At 32.9% G+C, this 15678-nt stretch overlaps 1 protein-coding gene across 1 annotated transcript in view; it reads right to left on the reverse strand.

Annotated features, from left to right (window-relative positions):
• PTPN13 (protein tyrosine phosphatase, non-receptor type 13 (APO-1/CD95 (Fas)-associated phosphatase)) overlaps positions 1-15678 on the reverse strand; it is a 151895-nt gene that overhangs the window by 39879 nt on the left and 96338 nt on the right. Inside the window, exons 20-29 of the mRNA XM_012724233.1 lie at positions 14784-14873; positions 14344-14451; positions 14034-14165; positions 10519-10979; positions 9395-9526; positions 8113-8206; positions 2967-3052; positions 1836-1998; positions 457-671; positions 249-347 (exon numbers count right to left, since the gene is read on the reverse strand). Coding sequence (XP_012579687.1) covers positions 249-347; positions 457-671; positions 1836-1998; positions 2967-3052; positions 8113-8206; positions 9395-9526; positions 10519-10979; positions 14034-14165; positions 14344-14451; positions 14784-14873 — 1580 coding nt within the window. The remainder of the gene's footprint in view (positions 1-248; positions 348-456; positions 672-1835; positions 1999-2966; positions 3053-8112; positions 8207-9394; positions 9527-10518; positions 10980-14033; positions 14166-14343; positions 14452-14783; positions 14874-15678) is intronic.

Raw genomic sequence — 15678 nt, forward strand, 5'->3', positions numbered from 1 at the left:
TTTCTAAGTTACTTCTGTACTTAGGAAACAATTTCCCAAAATCCTAGATTTCTAGAATTGGAAGGAAGACAAGAGAAAGTGAACTGAATTATATGAAAAGCACTGAAACATCTACATACAAGGTAATACTCCCAGCTAAAGAAGTAACTGGGCATGAAATCCAGATCAATCAATGCTGACAGCACCATAGACGACCTAATCACTGAGTGACAGTCTATCTAAATAGTATTACTTGTCAAAGGTCTCACCAAAAGAGCACTGTCAATTTCTGGTAGCACGCCAGGAGGAGGTCTGCAGAGAAGCAAGGATACTTCTGGAGATGTTCCTCGGAGGATAGATATGACTTCCTGGGGACACCATGAATGACAAGTGAAGACACAGTTTAACCAACATGAACAAACATTCTCAAATGTCAATCTATTTTAATATTAAAAATGCTACGAGATGGTGTCTCACCTGCTGAGACAGTCCTTTCAAGGAGGTGCCATTGACTTTCAAGATAACATCTCCCACATCAATTTTTCTACTTTCTGCTGCTGGCTGTCCAGGGAAGAGCTTTTTAACTCTTACTATGGTGGTATTCATTTGCTCAGGTATAAGATTATCTTCTCGAGAAAAACTGAATCCTAAGCCTGAGCTATTTTTAAACAGTTTTACTTCAAATGTATTCTCTGGAGAAGAAAGAATGAAATTAATTTTCTTAATATATAGTGAATTCATAACACACACACACACACACACAAGACACATGACACCATTTTCTAACTATATTTACAGCTATATATATGCTTGCTGTATTCTTATCCTGTTCTCAAATTCTACTTTACTCTCTCTATTATGAAGCAAATTAAACTTAATGTAATAAATTGCCTGAAAAAAAAGGGTTCTGAAAAAAAAATCCTTTAATCCCATGTATTTTTAAAAAGGGATAAATCCAGGGAAGGAGAATGAGAGAAACTAAGTATACAATGGGAGAAAGATGGTAAGAACAACATCTTAGGAACAACATGTTCCTAACATTCCTAAATATTAGGAAGTTGTCATTCTAATATTTTGGTGAGGGGTGGTTTCATCTATTAAACTGGAATGACCTTATGATAAAATTTTCATTAGTAAGAGTCTTGGGAGAAATAAAAATGTAGTACAGTGAGAAAAAAAGTGGCCAGGTTAATTTTATTTTTATTATTAGGAAAAACATAGGTTGGGCTTTTTTTTTTTTTCATTTTCAAGACAATTTAGAGATGTTAGTATTTATGTAATCAAATGAGGAATTAAAATAAAGACAAAATAATGACTATATATTACCACTATCACAAAATAAAGGACTTATCTATGAAAAGAATGATGGAATCTTACTAACATTAATAGTCTGTTTTATGAACAATTACTTTTATAAAAAATACTACATCATTCTTAATTTTCTTATTTTACTTCAAAAGCAGCACACCCAAGGGTTGGTCAAGTTTGTAATAGTCCATAAAATTAAGTAGAAAGAGAAAATGTATGAGTTACAGTTTCATATGGGTTTTAAGCTGTTATTTATTTTTAAATTTACATTTACATTTATTTTCCCTTATAAAATTCATTTTGAAAAACAGATGAGTTTACTAAAAATGATAAAAGAAAAACAAACAATAAACACCCCAAATTTTATTTCATGCATAACTTCACTATATTCAGACTCTGAGTTGTAAAGGGCTGCAACAGATTGTTATGAACCCTTGATGTAAATACCATAAACAATATGGTATGAATTATGACACAAAATGTACTATCAAATTTTGAATAAGTCAGGAGCAGTTTAAAAGTTAGAGGGAAGTCTCCTGATGGCTGACCTTCAGTGACAAAGCTGTAGTCTTTGATAGTAGTCATTTTCTTCATCATTTTGTCTGGGGCTTGACCTTGGACATCTGGATTTGGAAGAGTGCACTGTGAGGTTATAGGGGCATGTTCTTTAGAAGCTGGAGACTGTCCCTTTTCTAACAACAGATGAACGACCTGGACAGATGGAATAGCACATTAAAGAAATAGATAACATTTTCAGGACTTTGTATAGTTAATGCTATAAAATCATTTAATGCAAATACCTGACTTATCAAATTATAGGTAAAATGAGAAAAAAAATTGAGTGAACAAAGCAAAGGCTTAATTAAGCATTTCAAAATTAAGTTTCTACTCTAAAAGGAAAAATGGTTTGAAATAAAAATATTATCATAAAAATAACTAAAAAATGCAATAAAATGTTGGTGTTAGAATAAAACCATCACTGTACTACAAATATAAAAGATCAATGTAGTGAAATAATCATGAAAATGTGATTAATTCTGAATAAAATTTATTAGACCAAATGATTTAGCTTTTGGGCTAAAAAAGTGACTGTGATTGAAAATCACTAGAAATTATAGATGGCTATGAAAAAGTTCTAAATACAATGTCTACCTTTCCTCCTGCTAGAGCTCTTTGGTAATATTAGGGCTAAATGTAATATAGGAAGTCACTTTTTTCAGCAAAAACATCTTGCCATGATATTTTTCAATTTGGAAGAAAAAATACCAGGATGTTTAAATGAATCATGATTAGTTTCTTGTCTAACAAATTTAGTTTCCTTGTTCCCCCAAAGATTTTATTTATTCATATAGACCTGGGGTGTAGGCCAGAGATTCAGGGGGTGATGAGAGGATCCACCAGACACAGAGTGGGGAGCAGAACAGGCAGAATGTCCAAGTACACTGCTGAGGGGAGCAGCAGGCAGCACAGGAGAGGTCTGCTGCGCCATGTGGGTCACCTCCCTGGCCGGGGCTTGAACTTGTGCTGAGGTGGCTGTGGCCAAGTTCATAGTGTTGTGCTTTAACCTGCTGCACCACCAGGGAGGGCCCCAAATTTAGAGTTCTTAATGAGAATGATTATTCACACATCATAATGTTCTTTTAAGGGGTCTTAAAAAGTTGATACAATGATTTTATTACCTGTCCTGTATTTCTCAGTGTTTCCACAGCTTGCTTATGGGTAGCTCCTTCCAGACTAACTCCATTGACAGCTAGGACACGATCACCTATGAATTAGGTAGCAATTTTAAACAAAGCAAATTGCAAAATAAAACTTCTACATGGTCTTTAATGCATTGTAGTTTTAATTTGTTTGAGGAGAGAAAATTCTGGACAAATTATGTCAGTTAGTTTCTTTAGAATGTATTTAATTTCTTTCTCATTTCTTTGGTTAATATTGGGTACATTTTAGAAAAATATATTGTACATACTATAAAATCAGTTTAAATCATGGTAAAAGATAAACTGAACTGTAAATGTGAGGAAATTGGAGAAAGATCCCTAGTTATTATTAAAAATGTAGATGTCAGTGTTTATACCAGGGTACTATTATTTTTCCATTCTTTGGAAATTTGCTTCTCTGAACAAAATGTGAACTAGCCACTATCAAGATATCTTTGATATTAGAAAATTGTTACAAAGGAGAATTTTTGGAGTAATGTTGAGTTTTGTATAGAATGGTGTAAAAATGACTGCATTGAAATCAAGAGGGAAGCAACTTTCTTGAAGATATCTTTAATGATGCACTAGACCAGAAAAATATCACAGATATATACAGAACATTCTACTGAAAAAGCAAAATATACATAACCTTCTCAAGAGCACACTAAAAATTCTCAAGAACAAATTACATTGGAAAATAAAACACCTAAATAATCTTCAAAGATTAAATCCTACTAAGAATATTTTCTGAGCACAATGGTATGAGATTACAAAGTAATTTAAGGAAAACACAAGTTGGTGAAAACACAAATATGTGGAGATTAAAAAACATTTAGATGAACAACTAATGGTTACTGAAGAAAGCAAGGAGAATAAAAAATATATGGAAACAAATAGGAAAATGGAAATACTACACATTAGAATTTTGAGGATGTAGCAAAAACAGTGCCAAGAGGGAAGTTCATGACACTAGAGACTAACTTCAAGATACATGAAAAATTGCAAATAAATAATTTAACATTACACATAAAGGAAGCAGAAAAAGAACAAAGTTAAAAGTGAGTAGAAGGAAGAATATAATAAAAATCAGAGGTAAAATAGACTACAACACAGTAAAAATACAAAAGGCCCATGAAATGGAGAGCTAGGCATCTTTTGGGGGTAAAATCAACAGAGTTGATGAACCTTGGACTATACCCATTAAGAAAAAAGAGAAAGACTCAAGCCAAAAATGAAAAATGTGTTTGTACAATAGCTACCACATAAATCCAAAGGATCATAAGAGACTAGCATGAAGGAAAATCTCTATGTCAACAAACTAGACAACCTAGAGGAAACAGACACATTCTTTGAATTGTACAACACCCTACAATTAATGAAGAAACAGAAAATCTGAATAGACTGATCACAAATAAAGAAATGAAAACAGTTATCAAGACCTCCCAAGAACCAAAAGTCCAGGACCAGATGGGTTCACTGGTGAATTTGACCCAATATCTAAATCCTTTTCTAGCACTTCCCGAAAACTGAGGAGAGAATTTTTTCTCTTCCCATGAGGTAAGTACAATACTGATACCAAAACCATACAAAGAAAGCACATAGCACAAAGAGAAAACAATAAAGTTCAAAATCTCTGATGAGCAAAGATGCAAAATCCTCAACAAAATATTAGCAAAGAGAATTTAAGAATATATTTAAAATGTCATATACCATGAACAATTGGAGTTTATTCAGGGTGCAAGGATAGTTCAACATAAATTCATCAACATATTTCATTAAATCAAGAAAAAAAGAAAGATAAATATCATATGATCATATCAATATATGCAGAAAAGTCATTTGATGAAATACAGCATCATTTATGATAAAAAAAAAACCATTAGGAATACACTTTTAAAGGTAATAAAGGCCACACATGACAAACTAATTGCTAGCATCACATTCATTGGAGGAAAAAACTAAAGGCTTTTGCTCTAAGATCGGGAACAAGGAAGCCAACCCTCACAGTATTATTTAACATAGTATTAGAAGTCTTGACTGACCAATTAGGCAAGAAAAAGCAATAAAAAGTATCCAGATTGAAAAGGAAGAAGCAAAACTGTCACTATATGCAGATGCTATGCCATTATTTATGAAAGACCATCAAAAAACTATAGAAATGGTAAAAGAAAAAATGCAAAGTTGCAGGCTAGAATCACAGATTGTGATACTATACATAGTAAAATAGCTGAAAGGGAAAAATAAAACATTTGCACTTATAATTTCATCAAAAAAAAACCAAGGAATAAATTTAACCAAGGAAATGAAGGACTTGTTCACTTAAAATTACAAGACACAGTTGAAAAAAAAAATGAGGGGACATAAAGAAAGACATTACAAGCTCGAGGATTAGAGACTCAAAGTGGTCAAAATACTGAGCAAGAAATATAAAGCAATAAACAGATCAACACAACTCCTATTAAGATCCCCATGAAAAATCTGGGCCTTGCAGTGTCCTACCTCCACTTAACACCAGCAAACCCCAACTGCTTTCAGTGAAGAGCTGCTTACGCCATGCACATCCACAAGCGACTTGAGTAACTGCTAGGGTCCCTGCCTGACAGTGACAGCAACCCCTAGTCAGCGGTCAGTGAGCACTCAGGCTTAGTGTGGTAGAGTTGGAGACCCAACTAGCAGAGGCCAAACTCACAGCAGTGATGTTCTAAAAGCAGTGGGAAGGCAGAATAATATGATGAACCACCATAGTAGCTGAAGGGGTACACCATACGAAAAAAGAACAAATCTTCAGAATCTACCCATAAAGAGATGGAGGAGCTATTCCTTTATTAGACACAGAATTCAAGCTTGCAATCATAAAGAAACTCAAAGGAATCAGAGAAGGCTCAGAAAAGCGGATCAAGTATATACAGGAAAATACAAAATGCCCTGAGAAACATAATCAACAAACAGATAATGAAAATGACACTCTAAAGAAGGATATAAAGGAGCTGCAGGATGAAAAAAGATTTAAAGAAGAGATGAAAAATACTATAAAAAGCTACAGAAGTAGAATAAACCAAATAGAGGATATAACAGTCATCAGCATATATTCACTTAATAAAGGATCACCAAATTTATTAGGCAAACATTGGAAAAAACATATTTGCAGTCGAAAATTCAACACACACTCTTCCAAATAGACAAAACAATGAGCCAAACAATGAATAGGGACATAAAAGCTTTAAACAAAGAATTAGATTATATGGACTTAACAGACATCTATAGGAACCTGCACCCCTAAAAAACAGAACACACATTTTTCTTATATGCACATGGCATTCTATAGGACTGACCACAAAACAAAAATGAGCAAATTCATAAAGACTGAAATCATATAAAATAACTTCTCAGACCATAAAGGTATCAGTGTAGAAATCAACTATAAAAAGAGAGCATAGAAAATCTCTAATCTGTGGTTAGTGAAAAACAAATTATTGAAAAACCTTTGGGTCAGCCAGAAAATCATAGAAGAAATGAAAAATTATCTTGTAACAAATGACAATGAGGACAGAACCTCCTGAATATATGGGACACAACAAAAGAGTATTAAAAAGAGAAGTATGTGGCAATACAGGCGCACATCAAGAAGCAAGAAAGCTCAAATAAACAACCTTGTCTTTCATCTTGGGCAACTAGAACAAGAGGAACAACAACAACAAAAATCTTAAAAACCAATAGAAGGGAATAATAAAAATCAGAGCACAAATAAGTAAAATAGGAAAAAAAAATTCAAAAAAATTGATGAATTCAAAAAGCTGGTTCTTTGAAAAAAAATAAACTGCCAGTGAAGCTAAGAAAAAAAGCAATATGCATATAAATAAGAAAAAAAAGAGGAGCTGTTACTTTAAACACTGCAGAAATTGAGAAGATAAGAGATTACTAGGAACACTGTATGCAAATTTATCTCCAGCAGCAAGAAAAACAAAAGGGAATATAAATAACTGGGGCTACATAAAACAAAAAAGCTTCTGTATAGTGAAAAGTGACTAATCAAAATAAAGAGACACCTTATAAAATAGGAGAAAGTATTTGCACACCATTCATTTGAAAAGGGACTGATGTCAAAGATTTATAAAGAACTCATACAACTCAACCAAAAACCTGTCAAAAAAATATGCAGAAAAGCCAAGTAGGCACATCTCCAAAGAAGATACGCAGATGGCCAGCAGGCCCATGAAAAAAATGTTCATCATCAATTATTATCAGGAAAGTGCAAATCCAAATCACAATGAAATTTCATTTCATTCCAGTTAAAATAGCCATTATCACAAAGTCAATAAATAACTGTTGTGGAAGATGTGGAAAAAAAGGGAATTTTGAGCACTGCTTGTGGGGATGTAAATTTGTGCAGTTACTATGGCAAACATTATGGAGGTGCTCAAAAAATTAAACATAGAACTAACTGCCACATGATTTAATCCCACTTCTGGATAATTACCCAGAAAATACAAAAACACTACTTTAAAAAGATAAATATACTCTTATATTCACTGCAGCACCCATCACAAGAACCAAGACATGTAAACAACCTAAGTGTCTGACAGTAGATGACTGACTAGATAAAGAAGGTATGATATATATATATATATATACTCAATAGACTACTACTTAGCCATTAAAAAAAAGATGAAATCTTGCCAATTGTGACCATCTGGACAGATGTGGAGGCTTATTTTGCTAAGTGAAGTAAGCAGAAGGAGAAAGATAAATTCTGTATGATTTCACACTTTGGTAGACTATAAAGACAACAATAACTTAAAAAGTAAGCAAACAAACCCAAATTGAAAAGACTGACAATAAAATGATGTCAGAGGGTAAAAAAGCAGTACAAACAGTTGGACAGGGCCTATTGTTTGATGATGCATAGTGACTAGACATTTAGCAGTGGAGCTGGTTTAACATGATTTCTGAGGTGAACAACTACTCACTTGAAACCCCATGATGTTATAAACTAAACTTAATTTAAAAAATTGTATATGTTTTTATCTTGTATTATGAATGACTTGAAGATCTATATTAACTTTTAATTTGTTATCTATTTGTTGAAGTGATAATCATAATTACTATATACACACAAATACTATACCTTTGTGAATTCTACCATCAGATTCTGCTGCTCCCTTGGGAATAACAGCTTTCACATAAATGCCACCATGTCTAACACTGGTATTCACACCTCCCTAAGGGAAGAAGACAAATAACATGTACAATATGAGTAAGTTTGCACTCTACCTTTCAAATCTGAAACCTAGAAAGAATTTATCAGCCAAAGCAACAGTATTATGCTACCATGTACAGTTAAACATTCAAGAATATTTCTAGCTAAGTTTTCCAAATGCCAAACCAGTTACTTTTCAGAAAAACTTTACTCAGAACGTAAGATACTGACTGGGTCTTGACTATAAGAGGAATTTCTCTCCCTTTATAAGTTTCTATCATGCATTATGAGCAAGCAGAAAGCAAAGTTCATTTATGCAAATTAGTATGAAATATGATTATCATAAAAAAAGAGCACACAAGATAATATGCTTCAGATTATATTTGCTAATCTGAAGTCAAATTGATGAGTCAAGGGCAAAAATTTTTTCTTCATTTTAGAAGGCAACAGGTGAGAAATTTTGTTACAGGTAGATGAGATGCAATGAGTAGATTTCTAGCAACTTGTGAACTGTTTTTACTTCCTTTCACAAGAGAAAAATAGTAACTTTCTAAAGAACTTAAGGGCAAGAAAATAAAAGGTATTAGTGTTAGAGAATCAGGGTTCCTTTTGATCTCTTTATGTTAATAGTGCTATTTCTACCATGGTTCTAAATGATTTTTTGACAATGAAACCATTTTTTTAAATGGCATGTTCTAATTTAGAATTCCAAACTAAAATTCTAAGTAGAATTTTAAAATATCATCAAATAGTCTGTGTTCATATTTTAACTATTTTAAAAGTACATATATTCCTTGAGAACCTCTAACGTAAGACACTAATCACATAAGATATATTTCAGAGAAAAAGGGCATATAAATATACATTAGACATTATGATATAAGTTAAAATGTGTTATGTCAAGCTTATGCACAAGTAGTAAAATATATACAAAGTGTACTTATTAATTTTATATTTTAAATTTTTGTGCTCAGATCAGTTTAAGTATGAAATCTATGGGGGAAATGGTAGCATTTGTTAATTTTTTAAAACAGGAAAATGTGACCAGCACATTCAAGTTTTTCAAGTTTTACGATATGACTCAATTTTTAATTTTGGAAATCTTTGAAAAGTCTTCCTTTTGAAGCAAAATAATTGAATTAATAATTAGCATACAATAGCTATTGGAAATGGAGAAGAGAAAATATGTGAAAACCTTGTCAAACAGTACCGTGACACTTATTCCCAAGCTGTTATCATTTTTAGCCAGTTCAACCTCAAAGATATCTCCAGGTTTTGGAGGTGATGAAGTAAAAGTTTTAAAATTCATTTTGTTGGATGTATTCATTGAGGAGGTAGATTCCTTAACAGAGAAAAACAAAAGAAAAGGATTTTTATTAGAATCAAAATGAGCTATTACTGGAAGACAAGGGTTTTCTTTTTTAAAAATCCATAAAAAACGACTTACTGAGGGATAAAATGGAATCAAAGAACATAAGGGTTGGAAAAGATCTTTGAGCTCATCTAAGCCAATGTCTTTTTATTTTATGGTTGAGGAAACTGAGGTTTAGTATTTAAATGGCTTGCCTTGCATCAAATAACTAGACCGGGCAGATGAATGCCAGAATGCAGTCAAAACCTGCCTTTACATAATCCTTGTGCAATGCTATTTATACTACCAAATTTCAGGAGGTATTTCCGTTTTCTTTAAAAATCAAAATACACCGAACAGTAGATTTTAACTTGGGACTCTCAGATGAGAAGACATCATCTTTAACTTTGCTTGTATTTACAAATCCAACATAGGCATAAGCCAAGTCCCATTTATAAGGGCTTAACTCACTTATGAAGAAGTTTGGTTTTTCAGTGAAGAAAGGGCTTTAAATTCTTTTCTGAATCTGCTGGTGAATGGGGTTTAAATGTATATCATTTCTAGGAAGTCAGCATTTTTCTAATATACTTATTATCATACAGTAAGAACTTTAGGAGAATTTATGCTATCAATTAACTGCTGAACTATTAAGGAAAGATTTTTTTCCAGATATAACAATTCTCTTAGTAATAAAAATATTAACTAGACAAGAAGAAAAATTTGAAGAAAACAATCATAATCTGTTTATATATTTGTGTTATTAGTTAGCAATTTCCTAGAATAGCTTTGTTAGAGTTAGTATTCAAAGCTAATAATTTGAAAGTTAGCATCAAATGCAGTAGCAGTTAGTAGCATAATATGTAAACTATTCCTCCCTTCAAGTAGAACGTAAGTTATTTATAGTAAATTATTACATTCTATGATAAATTTATTGCTGCTTGCTTTGTTAAATGATGAAAACAAAGATTCAAATCAAACTGTGCCTTTTTTGGTGTTTGATGATCCTGACTGTTGGAATAAGTGGCTTCATCCATGTCTGAATCTCCACGGTCAGAGTAATCTGTTGCATCAGAAATGCCAGATTTTTTAACTTTGCTTAGATTACTGTCAATAGAAGTCCTTTTTCTTTCAGTGGATTTGGATATTACAGATGACGTAGGGCTGCCACGCTGTGATTCTTGCCAGCTTCGTTCACCTAAATGGCTGGCCAAGAAACCATTGACTTGGCTCTGGGACAAGCTGGCACTCTCAGTCCTGGAATCTTGAGAACTCAGGCTTCCTTCCCGCAGGCCACTAGGTAACCCAAAGGAGCTCTCTGAGATATGCCTTGGGGTGCCACGTGGCCAATGATCCTCAGAAGAATCAATAGCACTCTCATGCATATAGGAAGATTTCTTCAAGTAGCTTTTCATGCCATTGGAAATGTGCACTGGAGTAGAAGACCCTAAAAGTCAAAGTTCATCAATAAGAATCTCAGGTCAGTGACATACATGCCTGTGCTCACACACATATACACTATTCCCCAGTGATTGCTGGGAGTATTATACACAGGTTAACACATGCACGGTACTTGACCTCAGGCCTAGAACCCCAACAGAGACCACACAATGTATAGATGCTTTTTGTTTTCTTTACTTCTGCCTTTGTCGTTTTCTGTAGCAACATTTATTGAAATGTGTACTTCCTTTGCTTTAAGTACTCATTTCCATTCTTGAAGGCCCATTTCAAGTGAGTTTCCTCCGTGAAAACTTTGCTCTCCTATCTAGAAGTAACTTGGGTCTCCAAAACAGCCTTGTTCCTTATTTTATGATTATTTTTATGGCTGGATTATAGTGTTCTGCGTATTTTGGACCCCAAGTAATTATCAAGAAAGACAAATCCAAATTCCTTATATATATTTCTTATAAAATGCCACTTTAAGAAAGGCTCAGTAACACAGTCATGTGTCAAAGAATTACAGATATGAATTCCTAAGAATTGAAAAGTTTTATGTAGCATGTAAAACCAAGGAAAAGCTGAAAGAGAGATGACTAACTATAGAAAGTATTTGTAACAATAAGAAACAGTAACAAAAGTCAATATCCTCAGAATACAGAGGGCTTCTAAAATTCAATAAGAAAGAGATTTAAAACATTTAAGGAACAAGGATATAATATGTAGAATGCAAGTTCAGAGTAAAATACAAATAGCTAGCAAATGAAAAGGTACTCTCACTGTTGTGATATACCATAACATAAATACAATGCCATGTTAAAAAGGTGTGTATACAAATTAATTCTCCGTGATGAACACTTGAAACCTATAAAGTATTATAAATGCAATGTCACCCTAAAAAAAATAGAGTATGTATTCATGGATGTCCAGATAATATGGGTGAGCAAATTACAGAACGACATTTAGAGTATGAAAATAACAGCATTTTCAGTTTTTTTAAAAGTACATGTATGTTTATATATGTGTATATGTGCATACACACATAGGTATTATTTAAAAATTATAGTACACAGGCTAACTACACACACTAAATAGTTGTCTTGGAAATGTAGTTTGGAAATTTTAAGCTTTTATTCCATAGGTTTCTGTATAAATTGAATTCATTTTAATCAACTGGTATATATTCTATAACAACAACAAAAAAATTAGCAAATGAAGAAAAAAAAGCCACCTTTTTGGGTGACTGATAATTGAAAGGGGTAGTCTGGACTACAAACTAGTAATATTCTAAGTTTCTTTTTAAAGTATCTTTTCAAGTTACACTGAAGTCTAAGATTATTTTAGCTTTCTTAAATAATTTCACAAAGCTATTTTATAATTATACTTTTAGCTCTTATTCAGAATGTAAAGTAAAATAAAACAATAGTGAGAGATACATGAATGTATGATGAGAAGAAAAGCCCGTGTTGGTACCATATAAGGTGAAATTCCTGTGTTAAATATTCTTTAGACAAATTATACTTCTTCCTAGAAATATTTAATAGCTAGAATTGAATATTTATTTGTTTAGTTCTTTTAATACTTGTTTTTCCTGATATAGTAAGTTCTAGGAAGGTAGTTCTGTATCTCAGACAGACCCTTACAGTGTCATTCAGGGATGGAAATGAGTTTCTTAATTCACCTACTTATTTTGCTGAAAGAATGGTGAGATGGTACCTAATGTTATACTTTTTAGAATTTATTTTTGTCTTGGCTACTTTAGCCTAAAGCATACCAAGAAAGGTAGGCTATATTGTCAACTGCAGTTGTCGTCCTTTGTCTAAGATTATTAGAGCACAATTCCATTAAAAAGTTCCTTTGGATAGTGTTGGCATTTACCATCTGTTGTGTTTGTTCCAGTAAACAGTAATTAAAATATTATTTTAAAGGAGCACTTAAAATATTATTTATACACACACGTGACACAGATACAGATATACTTATAAAACATATTTAGTAAAAGAAGAAACTCAAGATTATTTTTTGTAAAAAATTTAAGAAAATTTTGTCATATCATATTTGTGAGATATTCATGTTGTTTCTATTTAACCATGTGTCTAAAGTTATGCATAAAATTTACTATCTAAATTTGCTTTTCAGCAAATGTTTTGCTAATTCTTTTATATATTTTCCAGTATCACTGAAACGAAAGTAGCAAATATATCTAGCATTTCAATATTTCTAAAAAATACAGCCAACACTAGCTAAAACTCAGTTAAATGCTCACTATCTACCAGGCAATGTGCTGATTCTCTGATACATTATCTCACATAATGTTCACAATCTATAAGACAGGCCTTTTATATTCATCACTTGACATGTGAGCACAGTGCTCAGAAAAGCTTAAGTGATTTGCTCAAGGTTTACAGGGTTAAGGGTCCCTGCGGTCTGGATCCCTTTCCACTGCACGTGCCTCTTTCACAAACACTGCCCAATACCTGATCCGATCGCAATTCTATCCAAGCAAAGCAGGGCTTAGGAAAACAACTGTGGCTCAAGAGGATGAAATCACATAGTTAATAAAGGGTCCAGACTCCAATTCACATCATCCAACCTCCATTAATTATCCTTTCCCCTAACAACATGCTGGCACAGGTTTATGTGACACCTGTGCCATTTTATGTGACAAAATGATATGATATTGGCTGTAACTGTCCTTTCCTTTTTATTAGCTGGTTCAGGACAAGATTCATAGGTAACTCAATTATATTAATTATGGAATGATAAAGGGTTCTATAATTTGGCCTAAGAAGTATTGGTATACCAAATACTCAGGGTTTACTTAAGGGATATTCATTTTACACACCAAATCCATTTTTGTACCTATATTACCAAGTGAAATGAGACAGAAAATCTTGAGTAATGAATGAAAAATAGTGACGAATAAAATCAAAACAAGCAGAACCACAGATACCAAATTGCCATACTTTAATATGAATTAATTAAATTTCAGGTAATTGACTAAGGTATTGGACTTCTTGTGAAAAGAGAAACAGAGCACGTAGCGATGAGACATTCACATTACCTTTGGATATATTTTCTTTTGGCTGAGAAATAACAAGAGTCACATCTTCAGGTGCATTTTGCAAAATTTCAATTGCAGCATGGTGGCTGACCCCCTCCAGACTTACACTATTCACCGATATCAGGCGGTCTCCTGTAAAAATGGACAATCTAGTATTTTCAACTAAGAGACATTATCAGGCTAATTCTTAGAAACGTTACCTAACCCACCCCATTACTTTTGCTTCCCTAAGCTCCACTTTGGCCTTCGGTGCAAATTCATACCTCTTAGCTATTTAGGAATTCCCAAAATAAAAAGTACTGTACTGTACCTGGTTTTAAGCATCCATCCAAGTCAGCTGGTCCTCCAGGAATAATTGAACTAATAAATATGCCTAGATCCAGTCTTCCCATCTTCTCCCCACCAATAATTTGAAATCCTGTGAAACAGCGTATTTGAGAAAGATCTTCATGATACTTGTGTTTTCAATGACAAGTAAGTAGCCTGCTAGCCACACGAGAGTATAGATCATATATGAAATATGATTAACAGGTAAAATGTGTGAGATGAGGTTTAGATTTGGTGGAAGTACTGCTTATGAGACATTTTATCTTTGGTAATTTTTGACTAAGTAGGTGGGATGAATGGACTATAGGTGGGGATTCAATATCTTGATCAGAAGTGGGCTGGTGCCTTAATGCGAATACTAAACTATAAGTTTTTTTCTCCTTTAACTTTCATAGACCTTTCATGAATCTGACAGTGACTTACCTAAGCCATATTTTGCATCTTTTTTCAGGTTCACCAAGGTGATCTCTCTTTCTGGTGAAGATACTACGCTCCATCGTTTGTGTAACACATCTAGTGGAAAAGTACAATTTTAATATAAAATAAACATAAAAAATGTAACATGCTGAAGCATTAAGACCTGTCTGTTTGATCAATTTAAATGTTGAACAATGTCACAAATCAGTCAGCCACTCTAAACTTATATTTTAAGTAATATAATGCCACAGTCTTACATTTTTCTAGTGACTCATAGTTTACAATATGGCTGTTATGACATTTGTTCTTCATCAACTATTCCTCAAATAATTACAATTTAATTACAAACGAGTAACTCAATTTGAAAGGGTTTACTCAGGTAATAATGGTAAGCGCTGAGCCTTAAGTTTTCTGACTCCAGGTCTTTCTGCTGTATCACAGTTGACTCCCTGAAGTTGATAATGCTCAACTTATTAGGAATTTACCACTAATAAGTGATTGGCATTTTTACTTATAATTGAGTAAAATATCCATGGTAAATTCCACAGTAAAATTACAAAAACACTAAATCTACTATTAAAAATTTCACTAATGATTTGTCTAGCAATTTTCATTCTCAAAGGACTTTCATTTATTTCTCATTTGTGAATACTCTCACAAGGTAGGCAGACTTTGAAATCACGTTTTGAAGATAAGGAATAACATTAATGCCCTACTCAACATTAAGTAACACTGCCCAGCAAAATGCCTGAGTCCAGAACTTGATAAATTCTAGCTAAATGGAGTGAATGTCAACATCAGAACTCGCATTTACTTTTTCTTATTTCTACCCACGGATTTTTAAAAAGAATAAGCCGATAAATCACAAATATCTTTCGAATTAAGCCAATATATATGCAAT

This window comes from Condylura cristata, unplaced genomic scaffold, assembly GCF_000260355.1.
Source record: "Condylura cristata isolate star-nosed mole 26May11 unplaced genomic scaffold, ConCri1.0 scaffold00012, whole genome shotgun sequence".
NCBI classification, from domain to species: Eukaryota; Metazoa; Chordata; class Mammalia; order Eulipotyphla; family Talpidae; genus Condylura; species Condylura cristata.